At 36.0% G+C, this 16,785-nt stretch overlaps 1 protein-coding gene across 7 annotated transcripts in view; it reads left to right on the top strand.

Moving 5' to 3' along the window:
• The window catches only part of ncam1a (neural cell adhesion molecule 1a), a 414,266-nt gene extending 402,913 nt beyond the window's left edge, over window positions 1-11,353 (top strand). For 6 of the 7 annotated variants that reach the window (XM_005161139.5, XM_068215774.1, XM_073934239.1 and 3 more), the window contains one exon: window positions 7,018-11,353. In XM_005161139.5, coding sequence (XP_005161196.1) covers window positions 7,018-7,141 — 124 coding nt within the window. In that variant the 3' untranslated portion in view covers window positions 7,142-11,353. The remainder of the gene's footprint in view (window positions 1-7,017) is intronic. The other variant, NM_131202.2, reaches the window with a different exon arrangement.
• The last annotated feature ends 5,432 nt before the right edge of the window (window positions 11,354-16,785 follow it).

The following is a 16,785-nucleotide window of genomic DNA, read 5'->3' as shown; positions in this document are numbered from 1 at the left end:
CTTGCTTGACTGATAGTGACAGTTCTTTGGATCTCATCTTGAGAGTTGACAACAGATTCCAAATAGCACACTTGAAATGAACTCTGGACCTTTTATCTGCTCATTGTACTTGGAATAATGAGTGAATAACACACACCTGGCCATGGAACAGCTTAGAACCCAATATTCCAATTACCTTTGGAACCTTAACAAGTGAGAGGCACATTTGCAAACTTTTGTAATTACTACACCGTTCACCTGATTTGGATGTAAATACCCTCCAATTAAAGTTGAGAATCTGAAGTTAAAGCACATCTTGTTTGTCTCATTCCAAATAGATTGTGTTGGTGTGTTATGTGTCAAATAGGTCCAAATATTTATGGACCTAACTGTAAATATGTAATAAGAACTAATGTAAGTGTAAAACATTTGCTCTATTAAACATTACTTGGGGAACTTTGAAAAAGATTTCACAGAAGGGCCAATCATTTTGTCTTTAAAGCTACTTCTACCAGCATTCAACTGCTTACGAAAATAATGTGAAACATTGTGTAGATGACACAAATGAAATTAGAGTTTTATTTTGTTGATTCAAACAGCCTCAAACAAATCTCCTGAAAATCCTCCAAAGATTCCCTGCCATGAACTTTGCAAAGTTTGCCAAATCCAGCCAGCCCTTGTTCTCCATCTGACACAAGATGTGAGTGGATCCGCTCCATGGCTCTGAATCATAAATGCACCAGAATTGCCAGAATGATATGAGTTACAAGTGTTTTATAGCACATTTTATTGTTCCCAAGCACTGCAGTATGCAACATTTTTGTTAAAACTGTTATAAATCTAGTGCAAATTTCATCTGCAATATACAAAATGTACATAAATTAAATAACCCTGCTTCTCAGTGGCTGGAGCCACGCTGAGAGCCTCGGCTCAGCGCCTCAGAATAGCAGTGCTTTCAATGGTGCATATTACAAAATTAAAGGAACATTTCACATCTGACAGCTTCAGTCCTGCTAGCTTTGTGGAAGTGCCTAATGGAGCCCGAAGCAGCAGCGTCTCCAGACTCGTGCGAATCAGCCTCCTTGCTAGCAAACACGCTCCTCGCTCTATTGCGAAGTACAGAGAAAATCGTCTCTTAAACACTCAGCCAAGACTTCCAGCAGGGAATTAGCAGTAGCATGCCGTTTGTTAAATATTTACCAGAGACTTTGTTTTCCCCACTTCCATTTGTGCTCTGTAGTTTGCACTTTCTATGTATGGCCCGTCAGCACGTCAGGCTTGTTCTCTCTGCATCAGCCCGGCTCAGTTGTCTAATTTGAGCAGAAACACTCCAGGGAAGTCGCTTCTCATAGACTGCCACCTGGGCTCGTTGGCTCCGTCTGTAGATTTTCGGCTACCTGAGCGATTTCCTGGTCTTCACAGAACATGCAGAATATCAATGGTGCTTGATCTGCCATCTTTAGACTCTCAAGACACCATAAGTCAGAATATTTTTTTCCTCTTTCAAGAATGAGAGTTCACGCTTTTGAAGACGCTCGCCGTGAATGCGAACTGACAAATGATGGATCGCGTTTGTCCTGTTCTTCTAAGGTCCTGCTGGCTCAGAAGAATAATGATGTTTTTGTGTCTGCGGCAGTCGCTCCCCGGGACTCGGCACAGTTGGCCGCTCTTTATAAGAGTCCAGAATGTGATCAGATAGCTTTATTGTGATGAGCGTAATGACATTCGGCCAGGGGACAAACAGATCAGACCTCGGACACTGACAAAGCAGCTTGTTCTTGTGTGGTACTAGCGAGATCATGTAGATTGTAAGGCAAGACACCCTATGCCTTTTATTTCCTCCACAAAGCCTCTCTGTGCCTCTGCTGTTACTGAGAGAGCTTAGCCAGGTTTGGTGGGAAAATGTGCTGCAAAACTCCTAAAACGTACATTATGTACAATAAGCTCTAAATTTTATGAACTTTTATTATTTTTATGCAAATAATGATTTGATTACAGGGCAGATTATCAATTAAAATGGAGTTATTATGCACATCTTTACAGTGTTTTAACATAGATGTGTGTCCACAGTTTGTGTACACATCCAGCATTTATTAGGCAAATTCACCCACTCCTTTTTTTATAATCCTCATCAATCAGAAACAATATGGGAAAATATTGCAGATTCCCCCTACTGTGACATCACTTTATTTTATGTAGACACTTGTGGTGTTGTCAGCCTTTGCCATTTTATTATTTGGGGACACAAACACATTAACTTTATTATAACTGACTTTAATATTATGGGCTTTATTTAAAAAATCTAGGTACAAAGACTAAAGTGCATGGCGCAAAAGCATTAAGGGTGTGTCCGAATCAACTTCTATGTAAAATACACTCTGTGCCCAACGCATGGTCTAACAGGTTGTGCTTATTCTGTTAATGAGTTATGGCTGTGTTTTGAGCATAACCTGCATTAAACCAATCTCCCATTGCCTTTAAGAGTCAGTTGCAACACACCATGGCAGATTTGCTATTTACTTTGTAAGTTAATAAACTAAACACTTCACTAACAAGAAAACAGTTAAACAGATCATCTGCAGTGCAAGAATAAAGAACAAGTCTCCTTCATTCGGCCTCTTCACATTCTATTTATTTTACTTTTACTCTTTACTCCTTAACATTAATGCTCAAGGAAATAGTGTTTTGCACACTCCGCTGAAGATATCCATTAGCCTACATAAATAATTTAGTTTATTAAGCATAAAGATTTGTTTCAAAACTATTTCTAAATTCAGTTCTAACTTCCAGCACACAAATAAATGAACAATAATAACAAAGTTTGGTCAAAAAGTTATATCCAAACACAAGTCTTATTCTTATGTCCTATACGAGGATGAATTCATCTCCAAAACCTGACAGGTGAACAAATCTAAATTGTTTTTATTAAAACAAATATAAATATGAATATAATAAATAATAATAATAATAACCTTAAACAAATTTTCATGAATAAACTGAAAAAAAGACCCCCCGAGATGAGGCATGGAGGTAGTGGTTTTATATTTATGTTTTTATATTTATATTTAATAATTTTTATTACATTTGAATACTTAATTTTCATAATTAAAGATATTTGTGTGTTGCTGTACTTCTTGTGTGTATTAAGCAATGTGTACGCATTTGGACATTTGCATTTAATTAACTGTGTTGGACTTTAGACCAGCTTTTAGTTGGTCAATTTCAGTTCCTCAAATTAGCAACACACCGACAATGCGCCTTAACACACCTCCTTTATAGACCAGCATGCCCATAAGTCCACAAAGTAGCGCAAATGGATTTTCTATTTAAACTATGTGGCGCAAAACGTGAAAATTAATGTTGCACTGGTCTAAAAAAAGCAACAAATCTATTCAAACACATCTTGCACCTTATTATGCCAGGTGTATGATAGGCTACTGTAAGTTTCAAGATTTAAATCAATTAGACATGCTTTTTGATTACTAGTTTGAATAATTTAAAATTGAAAAAAAAATTAATTTGGAGGGGAAAAAAAGAACTTCAATTCCTTTAATGAATGTTCCTTTTTACACTAGATCAATGGTCTCAAATTCAATTCCTGGTGGGCCACAACTCCAACCACCTCCAACTTACACCTCCTTATAGTTTATAGTAGTCTTGGACACCTTGAATAATTGGATCAACTGTGCTTGATTAGGGTTGGAGCAAAACTGTGCAGTGTTGCGGCCCTCTAGTAATCGAGTATGAACATGACATGAAAACAAATACATATAAAATTTTATTACAAACATGTATGGAGAGTGCGTAGTTACAAAAAAAAAAAAGCCCAAAAACTATGTAAAAACCATGTAAAATGGCATTATTGCTTTAGCAAATTCATTTTTATTCATAGTATTTGACACTATTGGTTACACTGTAAAAGCGGTTTATTACTTTTCTTGAAACAATGAATAAACCTGTGGCCGACAAACTGACTTTACTTAAAGTGAAAAAAGAGCAAATTAGGTTCAACTTCATTTTATAACTATGCACATAGTTTATTTATTTAATAATAAAGACAATTTTAAGTTTACATTTAAGTCAACTAATCACTTTAAAAGCAACATTTTTACTTTTTGTTTTGTTTTATAAAGTCTACTACTCGCTTTTTACATTGTGGATTCATGATGTAATTTAGTAGTAAGTGATGCAAAATTTATAAATAGGATTATGCATTAAACTTTTTTTCTCCACTCACTTTTTATTTGATTTGAATGATTTAACATACCATATGAAAATGTTGCAACAATCATGTTTATCCCCTAGCCAAAATATATTCTGCAAGCGAATGTAACACATGGGGGCTCGTCCGGGATAGGGCTATTTTATAAGGAAGCTGGGCAAATTTTAACTCCACTCACTATACATTTTACTTTAAAACTGTAGAGAAACACGCAGTAATACCACCAAAAATATCACCACATTTCTTTTCATAAGCCTGTACTGGAGAGAAAATAGCAGCAGTGCTGGTGGTCCCACATCACAGTGTGAAAGAAGTCGCAAACTGCTGTCGCTGTCCAGGCATGTTTGACAGATATAATGAGCAGTCATTGAGCTGATATCAGCCCCTCAGCAGGGCAGGTGGACTAAAAATAGGACAGAAGGGGACATGTTAGAAATGCGACAGGGAATGTCCCTCTCCATACCCTGCCAGCAGAGCTCATCTTTAATTTTCCTGGTTCATTATGCATTTATGAATGATTTGGCACACCAGTACAGTCAATTCCATTACAGGAATTATCAGCGCTCGGGAAGAATCAGCCTACCGCGAAATAATTTAAGTAAACTTCCCTCTTTTTTTTTTCAAGGCCCACTATGTGCTCTGTCAGCTCCCTTGAGAGCACATGTCTATGTGCCTGTAAAATATTCAGTAATAGGCAGTTTGCGGCGGATGATTTTCATTTATTTTTCAATTTATTATTTATTATTATGCTTTTTTTCCCTCCAGCCCGAAATCAAGAGACAAACGCTGTGTGTATCAACAAACTATTACACAGTAAATAAGCGCAGAGGGAGAGGTTAACATTTATGTAGTTTTATGAGGATTGTCTCCGCAGCAGAAGATCTCTCTGCATCAGTGATATGCAGTTATTGTTCACCTCCAGCTTTTTCCTATTTAGAAGATTATCCATCATATGAATCATACCTGCATGCACTGTTCCTGTCTTCATACATGCTCATGCTCATTAATAATGTATGTTATGTAATGAAATTACTCGGCTTCACTGAAGTATGTTCCCTCACCCCAAAATGATCAGTTATTGTGCCTATTGTTGTTTCAAACCTGGATAAGCTTTATTTATTCTGTAGATCATAAATGAAATAATGTCTGTGGTAAATCCAACTTAGAAGCCTAAAAAAGAATGCAAGAATTGTAAAAAGTGACCATATTATATATGAGCTGGTTAAAAATCTATTTAAATATGTGACGATTCAAACTGATAAAAATGTTTAACGAATGTCGATACATTTTTTTGAAAAGAGGGGGCGCTGTATTTACAATTCACAAATTCGCTATCACAGCGGTAAAGTGTGCCAGATAAACACATAGGGCTCTATTTTGACTATCCATGTGCAAAGCACAGGGAGCAAAAGCATAAAGGGCGTGTCCGTATCCAATTTTACTATTTTTAAGGACGGAAAAATCCGCTTTGCACCGTGGCGTTTGATCTAACAGGGTTGAGATTATTCCAATGAGTTTTAAGTGTTTTTTGAGTATAAACAAATCAGAGTCTCATCTCCCATTCCTTTTAAGAGTCAGTTGTGTTCCGCCATGGTGCATTTACTATTTACTTGATGGACTTTGTACAGAGCATCTGCAGCGGGAGAATCCTCCTCATTCTTTACTTTCACTGTCACTCTCGTGGATAGGGAAACGTGTTGTACGCAGAGATCCATTAGCCTATACATAATTAATTTAGCTTGTTAACGCAAAGATTTATTTTAAAACTATTTCTAAATTCAGTCCTAATTTCCAGCAAACGAATAAATGAACAATAATAACAACGTGTGGTCAAACAACTGAGTTATAGCCTAATACACATGTTGTGCCCCATAGGGTCTTAAACCTGACAGGTGGGCAAATCTCAGCTTGTTTTTAATAAAACAAATATAAATATGCATATAATAAATACTACTAATAATAATAATAACATAATACAAAAGCAAATTGTCATAAATAAGCTAAAAAAACTAGATGAAGAAGGCATGGTATGGCAGGTTTTTATATTTATGTAGACTAAAAAATAATAATTTTTGTAACATTTTAAACCTTTAATTATTTTTCTTTTGTAAAGGTATTTGCGTTTTGCTCTACATCCTGTGTGTATTAAGCAATGTTTAAGCGAGGCGCACAACTAAGCTGTAATCATGTAGTCTATTAAAAGGTTACTGTAATCTGATTGTGTTAATTTCAAAATGCAATCTAGTCTAATTATGAGTACTAAAGTGATTCATTCTTCTGTGGCGACCCTAGATAAAGATGGGAATGAATATAAGAAGAATGATTGAGTATTACAGTTTCTAATCTAATTATGTAATCTAGATTAATTGTAATCATGTATTACCAAGCACTGGAAATATGACAAAAAGTTGTTTTTTTATCACCAAAATAGCATTGTAGAATGATTTCTGAATGATTACATGTAAAAAAAATGAACTCTTGATCAATGGCTGTAGACATAAGAATCAGTACTAATTCATGATTAAAATCAATCTAAAGAAATTAAGTACAAAACTATTGTAACTTCTCTCAATACCAAGGAAAAATGTGGCTGATGTCAAGATTTTTATATAACTTTTTTATGTGTCACTTTCATTATATTGGTCATTTTTGTTTTTGACTGACAAAAAGAAACATTTATGCAGGTTTGTAAGAACATAAGGGTGAACAAATTGACTTTTGGGTGAACCGATTCTTAAAAATAGTATAAAGAGAAGCAGCCAAACATAGATGTGAAAGGCTCTTCTAATGCACCTCTCTTTTTTTCTCTCCTCCAGCGGTAAAATCATTGTAGATGACAAAAGTAAAGCGCCGGAGACGGAGGTAAAGAAACCCCCGGCGGAGGTGAAGACAGTCCCCAATGAAGCCCCGCAGGCGAACGGCAACGAGAGCAAAGCATGATGGGAAATCAGCACGACAGTCGCAGACAGACAGCACCACACCACCACCACTTCTCAGATACAAGGCTTTCTTTTTTCAGTGTCTTCTTTGAGTTTCGCAGAACAAAACACATCTGTAGATGTATAGAGCACCTAAAGAGCTCGCACACTTGCCTTTGATTTTGTACTTTTCATTTGTTATCACTATTGAAATGTCGTTTCTTTCAAAAAACGCAAGAAGGAAAGATTCTTCACCTCTAGCACAGTCTCCTTGACCTCTGTGAGTAAGACCAGCATCTTTCAAGTACACTCAGTTTTTGTTTTTTTGAGGAAGAGAAATTTTGCTTTTACACATTCAGCCCAGCGAGATGTTTCAGTTAAGTCCCGTCTTATAACATGCAGTATTGCCATCATTATTGTCTGCCACATTCTTATTCTTTTGGGAACATTTTTAATGTTTTACTTGTGTTTAAATAATGTACAAAAACAACCGCCTTTTTATTTTATTTTTTTCACATGATTTTAGCGCTAGATTTTTAGCACGCTTGCTTTGCAGAATGATTCCAGCCCTGAGTATTCACAGCATTTTACTTTGATAAAACCTGCTGTTTGCTTCACAGAAGATTACACAAACTAAAGGTCTGAACTAGTGGTTAGGTTTGAAATAAAAATCGCCACTTTATTTTCTGTTTTACACATACTTTCATTTTACAACACATGCCGTTTTCTCTGAGCCTCAGGGTTCCTTCCATTTAGTTTTGGTTTTTAGAGCAGGATTGAGAGTCAAATAGGTCTCCCACAGTGATCTTTGCTTAAAAACGTCCCGCAAGTCCTTTAAAAAAACATTAGGAACAACTCGGAGCTCTTAGATATGGATCGAATGGCTCCTTGAGAGGATTCCGTACAAGAATTGCTGTGTTACTCGGAGAAACAGCTGTTGCATTCGTGGATTTACGAAAACATGAGGTGTTCATAATGCTTGCGGGAAGTCCCTTAAGATGTCTGACTGGTGCTCCGTTGTTTTAAAGGGTTAGTTTAACTTGAAATGAAAATTCTGTTATTGATTTATCCTCACGTCAGTCCAAACCTGTCTGTTCACCCAAATATCTGATGCTTCAAAATAAATGAAGAGATCAGTTTGTTTGTTATTTGAGCAGTTTGAAGTGTCAGAGTTTTAGGTTAACAGTCTTTCAATGGACGGACAAGCATCTCTGATTTGAGATGGAGATGAACAAAAATACAATGCAATTTAGTGGCTAATTTGTATTAGTTTGTATGATCATTTTAGCACCAATTGCTCATCCTTTAATGAGAGTTAGGGCTGGGGTTTGGGTGCATACTTCTTTGTTAAAATCGTACGTTTTTATATGAATGAAATCATTTGCATTTTTACAAATTAGTCACTTTTCTGAGAATATGTATAAATATGTTTTGAATATGAATATGTATGAAAATTTGTTTTGGGTTGCAAGCCCTTACAGTGCACAGGTGACAAACTCAGTTCTGGAGAGCCACATCTCTCCACAGTTTAGTTTTAACCCTAATTCAAGATTTCACACTTAGCTGATGATTGGTAATAAGCTTGTTTGGCATGCTGTCCCGGGAGAGAGCCCTGAGCTTATAAGATCCTCGAGCTCTGGGCTCCCTCCTGTTAGCAGGGCGAGAGGGGAGTTTGAGCTCAGGTAGATCTCGATGAACACCCCCGACTTATTTTTGGCTAATGGCTGTTATATAATGTCTGAGGAGAGATATACGGCTTACTAAGTTCTTGACTATAATGCCATTTTGGTATGTTCAACTTACTTAGGTTGTGTTTTTTGTACTGTGTGGGGAAGCCCGAGGAAAACCCAGGCGAGCACGGGGAAAACGGGCAAACACAGAAATGTCAGCTGGTTTAGTAGAGACTTTAACCAGAGACATTCTAGCTGTGAGGCAACAGTGCTAATCACTGGGCCGCCGTGTCGACCATCTAGAAAGGAGGGGGAGTAGGGGTGGGTGGAAACATGTAAGTTTTGCAGTTCGCTGCTTTGCAAAGTTCAAACTTGGTAACCTCTGCAAAATTACTTGACTGTGTGAGACAAATCGAGGATCAAAACATGACCTCTCTAGACAGAAATTTTAAATATGGACCAATCGCTCGCTTTTTAAATGTCTAATCATCTTATTTAATCCCGTCACTTTTTGCAGCGCCATACTACAGAATTTCGCATGCTCAAACTATAGTGTAACCGCAGCTTAATTAAGTTCTTCAGGCTTGCTTTAAACCTCCAGGTAAGTGTATTGAAGTAGGGTTGGAACTAAACTGTGCAGGGCTGCGGCCCTCAAAGAAATGAGTTTGATACCCCTGCCTTACGGGTTTGGGCATGACTTATGGATAAAACATTACAGAATAGTCTTTTTAATTTGCAACCTAACCATTAATTGGTAACTTCATTATTAATTGATAAACGTGACGTCAGAATGAAGTCGTACCCCTTCGATGGTAATAAAAAATGTTAATGTTTGTTGCTTTTTCTCAAATGTCTTAAATGGCCAAATTATTTCCGTTTTATTTAAGCCATAGTACTCCGGTGTGGATCGTAGCATAAAGAATATTCAGCCTGACTTTTGTTTTGTTTTTTGTACAGTGTTTCTCATTCTTTAGGCTGCAAGCTTGTGCACTGTGAATGCGTGAAAATTCCTAGTGTGAATACAGTGTGTTCTTTGTACTAGAAAAAAAATAAAGAAATAAAAAGTTTCCATAGGTTGTGAAAGCTGTAGCTGTTAGTTCAAATGATGTTCATCACGATAAGAAAAGAAAAACATTTTGAAAATACAAACAAAAATAAATAAATTAAACACAAACAAACATTGACTGCAGCAGAAGTCAAATACGGACACAAAAGGAGTTGGTGCCTTCAATATTAAACATCCTCTCGTATGCAGGCCTGGATGGGCCGCTACTCTCTCTGTGGCAACTTGGTCCAGATCTGTAAACTGTGAAAATAGTAAAAATAATACGTTTAGTTTTATGCTCAAACGTGTCGTCACTTGGTCTGAGGATGTAAATGGATCGTGGTTTTCTTAAAAACTTGAGTTCTCAAAATCTCGACAACATGCCTCTATTTAACTGATGCAAAATAAGACATGTATGTATATACATATATAAATATATTCACATACAAAACTGTCTCGATGCATTTCGTCTCATAGGCACCATCGAATTACAAAAATCTTTCCGTTCATTCCATTTGCCTTGTCATTTATTTTTAAACCTGAAATATGCATGTGATGTATTCTGAACTAGATGTCATCGGTGTTAAGGTTACGAATTGAATTGCTAAGTAACTGAAAATGTCAAAGGCTTTACCTGTTGTATCTGAATGTCAGTGAACTCATCATTTTGTATGTTCACTGTTTTTGCTTTCACTACTAGACGAACATGAAGTGCTTTTGTGGAGCTGGACGACATCACTTTTTAATAACTTTCATTGTTAAAGCTTAAAACAGATCTATAGCTCATGAACAAATATAATAATATATAGTTTCATGAACTATTTGAATGTAAACTTGTGTTCTGTTATAGGGATTGTTCATCAAAAAAAAGAACATATACTCACCCTGGAGTGTTTCCAAACATTTATGAGCTCTTTTTGTGTTGAGAATTTTGAAAACCAGTAGCAATTGATTTCCATATAAGGAAAACACATTTGGAAGTCAATGGTTACTGATTTCAAACATTCTTCAATATATGATGACTGAATGTTCATTTTTTGGTGAACTATCCCTTTAAGCATGTGTAATGTAATGATATTATTAACAATGAAAGTTATTACAAAACGTTTCCAGCTGAATTCAGGTCTAATAAACAAACAAGTTGTTTCTCTCCGTTTCATACTGCCATTTAATGTGGGACCAATTTGTTTACACAGTTTACCGCCGCAGTCGTACCATCAAGCCACTTTAAAGACAAAAAAGTCTGTTCCCAGATTCATTTAAAGCTCATCGTCTGACTAGATTACACTTGTTTGATGTGGAAAAGGTTTCTCTCATCATCTCTCTCATGTCAGACCTTTATACGACATCCATTTCTTCATCCCCTACTGAGAGGCCCTTCTCCCAGCTGACTGTATCCAGATTTCTACACTTCCAGCTCTCCCTCCCACTGCCACTGCTGTAAATACTAACCGACAACAAAATCTGACTTCATTCTGTCAAAATTCTTGTGTTCAATAAAAGGAGAAAAAAATAATAATCGTCTGTCTCCACTCTTTTCTTTTGCATGCACATCTGTTTCAGGCAGATTTTTATCCATTAAGAAGCAACTTAAAATACAGTATTAAAACTTAAAGGGATATTTCCATCCCAAAACATAAACATTAAATCAATTTATTCACACTTGTGTGGTTTAAACTTTCACTGAGTTTATTTTATTTTCTGTCAAACACTAAATAAGATACAGTTGAAGTCAGAATTATTAGCCCCCTTTGATATCTTTTTTTAATATTTCCCAAATGTTGTTTAACAGAGCAAGGACATTTTCACAGTACATCTGATAATATTTTTCTTTGCAGAAAGTCTTATTTGTTTTATTTTGGCTAGAATAAAAGATGTGTTTAATTTAAAAAATGCATTTTAAGGTCAAAATTATTAGCCCCTTTAAGCTATTTTTTCCGATGATCTACAGAACCATTGTTATACAATAACTTGCCTAATTATTCTAACCTGCCTATAGTTAACCTAGTTAAGCCTTTAAATGTCACTTTAAGCTGTATAGAAATGTCATAAAATATCTTCAAATATTGTTTACTGTTATCATGGCAAGATAAAATAAATCAGTTATTAGAGATGAGTTTATTTTTTAGAATTCTATTATTTTTAGAAATGTGTCGAAAAAAATCTTGTCTCCATTAAACAGAAATTGAGGAAAAAAATAAACAGGATGTTTAATAATTCAGGGGGGCTAATAATTCTGACTTCAACTGTACGTTGAAGAAAGCTGAAAACCTGTAACCATTGACTTTCATTGGAAAAATAAATACATGGAAGTCAATGGTTACCCGTTTCCAGCATTCTTCAAAAGATCTGTCTGTCTGTGTGTGTGTGTGTGTGTGTGTGTGTGTGTGTGTGTGTGTGTGTGTGTGTGTGTGTGTGTGTGTGTGTGTGTGTGTGCGCGCCTGCGTGCGTGCGTGTGTGTGTGTGTGTTTTTGTGACATATCAGGACACAAATCTGTATAATGACATAGGTATGACACAGGTATTACAAAAAGTAGGTGAAATATGAGGACATAGGTGACATCCTCATTTCTTAAAAAGCTTATAAATCACACAGGATGCGTTTAATCAGAGAGTAAAGCTGCACACAGTCTCCTTTGGACAGTATAAAATGAATGGAAACCTATGTAATGTCCCCACTTTTCACAAAAACAAATGTGTGTGTGTGTGTGTGTGTGTGTGTGTGTGTGTGTGTGTGTGTGTGTGTGTGTGTGTGTGTGTGTGTGTGTGTGTGTGTGTGTGTGTGTGTGTGTGTGTGTGTGTGTGTGTGAGTATGTGTGTGAGTATGTGTGTGTGTGTGTGTGTGTGTGTGTGTGTGTGTGTGTGTGTGTGTGTGTGTGTTCAACAGAAGAAAATGGGTTTGGAGCCAGTGAACTATCCCTTTAAGCCATGGATCATTGTTATTTTGGAATTTCTATCACTTATGGTGGTGTAAGTTATTTAAATTGGCTTTTGTTTGTTTTTTAGAAAATGTTGTGGTTTTGTCTTTTTTTATTTCTCTCTTTTAGTCTCGTATTTAGTTATTTAAACTTTAATTTGTTTGATTAAAGTGATTTGAATAAGTTTTAGTTAGTTGTTGAGCAATACCAACACTGTCACATTGCAGCTGAAAACCTGTAACTATTGACTTCCATAGGAAAAACAAATGCAATGGAAGTCAATGGTTACTTGTTTTCAGCTTTTTTTTAAAAGATCTTTGTGTGTGAATTCAACAGAAGAAAGAAACTCAAATGGGTTTTAACAAGTGAACTATCCTTTTAAGCCATGGATCAGTGTTATCAAAATTTATAATGCTTACTATGGTGGTGTATATCTTAAAAAAATGTGGTTTTGTAATTTTTATTCGTTTTTTCTTTAATAAAGCTTTTATTCTTATATTTAGTTATTTAAGCTTTAATTTGGTTCATCAAAGTGAGTTTAGAGTTTGATTTGATTACTGAGCAATAACAACCCTGTCGTGTACAAATATGAGTTCGATAGGGCCCAATAATTCGATTCAATAAAGGATTTTATAGTTTTTACATTTGTACTTTTTTACTGTGCTGTTAATATCTGACTTGTTGTGATTATATACCCAACCAAACACACATAATGTAAAACATAATATAGGCCTGTATTGCAGTTTGAACTATGCAGCTATAATCGTAGTTCAGTGTTTCTTGGCATGTCATTCATTGCATTAGTTTCCATTTCCTGCAATTACTTAGGAAATTTACGAGCAATTCCTTAGTGAAAATAGTTTCCACAACATTTTTTTCCTCAGCGTTGGTCTTCTCGTTTCTGCGTTCATATGACCATATGTGTTTGGCCTTAAGAAAGAACGTATGAAATATTAATTTTACAATATTCAGACCACCAGAAAATAAGCTCTAATATAGGTTATGAATATTTTAAGTGGTGTTGCAATTCTCTTCTTCGCAGTGAAACACAAATAAAGACGTGCTGCGGATGAGCACCATCACCAGCAGAGGGCGAACAACACCACAACACATGTAGGCTAGTAGTGCTTGACTAGAAGCAATGGAAGATGCATTTTACGTCACTTATTATTTTGGCGTGATAACAGGCTTAATTGTGTTGTCTCTAAATATATAGTCAAATCTGCCAATGTTTTATAATTTAATACGGATAATTTCTGTCAAGATGGTCTGAGATAATGGGGTGATATCTGTTAATTTGGGGTTTTCTGGTTATTTAGTAACGGTATGAAACGTAAATGTGTAATGAGGTACAAACACCACTCTTTATGTAGGTCGTATGGTCTAGTCTAGTCTAGTCTAGTCTAGAATTAAGCAGCTGCATATGCGCTTTATTATCCACCGGGTGGCGCTAAAGCAGCGCTCGAGTGTAAATAATAACGTGTTTCTGGCAGCACATGCTCGCCTAATTAAAACCATATAAAGGCAGTGTTTTGACACATTTTTTTGTGTATGTTTACCATATTCAAGCGACTGGTCTGTTTCAACTCGGAGCCAGCGAAAGGAACTGGATGTAACGGGAGTTTCCTCTGCGGGTAATCCAGAAATCTCATTCAGGTGCTTCTAATTCACAATGGCTTTGATTCGTGGCCTGTTTATGTAACAGACGAATGTTGGAGAAGAAATGTTAGGAGTCAAAATGGTTTGTCAGACTTTAAGCTTTTCAAACTATGTGATGCATTGCACTTTATATGTCATTTACAACAATAACTTTCACTTTTTATCAGCCGATTTTAGCACATGTATCTTTACAGAGCTCTTCTGTGATTTACGTGTTCTTGAAAAACTGGTGATAAACAGAAGAGCTGGAGAAAACAGTGGAAAAACTGTAGATTTGATCAACACTTCAGATGAGTCATTCAAAAAATATGACGACAAACACGTCTCTTAACTTGTCAGTTCTTTTAAATATTCAAGGGTCTTTATATCAAAGGCAGGGCTTTATAGCCTGTGGTTTTCTTTAAGTTTAATTGAATGTTTCATCAGGGTTATTATTGTTAACAAACTATTTATGTTACTTGAAATATTCAACTGCCAAAGCAACATTACTTATTTCATTCAGTTTAAACTGACATACTTCAAAACCTAAAAGTGAAGTTGAAATGAATTAAAAAAAATATTTTTTTTAAAAGTGATATAAATGAAATAATTAGAAAAACATCAAATAATACAAATTGGAAATTTAAAAAAAAAAATGGTTCTACTTGTGTATTGAAAAACATGTTTTTTTTTTTGTTTTTTGCCATTTTAGTCCATGTCTATTTTTGTTCAATAATTTACATTTATTTTTATTTTTAAAATTTACAAAATCATTTATGCAGTAGACGTGTTTATATGTAATTTTTACAACTTTTAGAGCATAAAATAATCTTGAATACTTCTGAGAAAAGGACTATAACACAAAATATTTGATTGTAGTAAAAAGTGAAATAAAAAAAATCTGATATGAAAAGGTTGTAAAATGTAATTATTGCACATAAATACTATATATATATATATATATATATATATATATATATATATATATATATATATATATATATATATATATATATTAGGGGTGTCAAAATTAATTGTTTCTTCGGTGCACCGCGATGCAGAAGCAGACAATTCGGTATCGATTCAGTAATAACCATAACCGGTTATTATGTAGTGACGTCATTTATCTCCTATGCGCTCTGTCGCGAGGGAGGTGAGCGCCGGTATTTACAACACTCAGCCAACTCAGGGCCGGCCCGTGGCATAGGCACCATAGGCAAATGCTTAGGGCGCTGTATATCCAGTGGGGCGCCAGAAATGAGCGCGCTTCAGTTGGTTTTGTTTTCGATTTTCCTGACACACATTCAGTTATTAGCCCCTTTCACACAGTGATACCGGAAAATTTACGGAACGACTTTACCGGTATGTTCAAAAAAGCGCTGTTCACACAGGCGAGGACGTTACGGAAATTTTCCGGAAAAGAGCATTCACACATCCATTCCAAAATACCGGTAAATTCTGACATCATTCACCACAAATGAGCTTTAAACGGCTGCGCTTGTATTTGTAAACATTTGACTAAATTACAAACTCTTTTGATGATCAATATTGTAAACAACTTTCACAGGATCATATTCGCATGTCGAGATGTTCATAATATGTGCGTGTGCTGCCGCTCACAGGCTGTTTCATGGGCACACGCAAAGCTTGAAGGTAAACAAACAACGGCTTATCATAAGCATTTTATCGATGATTATTTGCACAGTTGGCATTAAGGAGAACATATAAACGTTATCTGACTAACTTCTAGCAGCTAAATGCGTCTGGAAAAATATTCAAAGGCTTTTATTCTCACAAACCGCGCGGACGTAAATGCGTCTGACTGTTGTGATTGGCTAAAGCAGAAGTCTTACGTCAGCACGTTCTAGACGTGCACGCGCTTATTCCGGAAATATTCCTTCTGCGTTCACACAGCGCAGCATTCCGGCAAATTGCCGGTAATGTTACAACTTCTCTTTCCGGAAAATAGCCAGAACGAATTTACCGGTATTTTCAAAAAGGACCTGTTCACACATACAACCTTTCCGGAAAATTGCCGGTAATTTTCCGGAAAGGTCTGTATGTGTGAAAGGGGCTATTGACGGCAATAACTCAAAAAACGCTTACCCTAAAAAGATCTAAAGTGTGTTTCCTACAGAAAGACAAAGCTGGTTATGTTTCACAGCTGTCTTTCTTTTTTTCGCTCGACATTACGAGCACTGCTCCGTTTAAGCCCTTGCAGTCTGCGTTTACTTTAGCCGGCAGAGCTCGCGCTGAGAGGAGCTCTCTGTAAGGGACCGTCGGAAAAGTGCTTATTTTTTGCGTTTTTTTTTTTTTTCGTTTTTCTGCTCCGCTCAGTGCGAGTTCTCCCTGTTGCAAGGGCTTAAGTGTGTTTGTTTGTGTGTGTGCGTGTGTG

This window comes from Danio rerio, chromosome 21, assembly GCF_049306965.1.
Source record: "Danio rerio strain Tuebingen ecotype United States chromosome 21, GRCz12tu, whole genome shotgun sequence".
In the NCBI taxonomy this organism is placed as follows: Eukaryota; Metazoa; Chordata; class Actinopteri; order Cypriniformes; family Danionidae; genus Danio; species Danio rerio.
The sequence above is the reverse complement of the archived record's forward strand: the minus strand, read 5'-3'. Positions and strand labels throughout refer to the sequence as shown.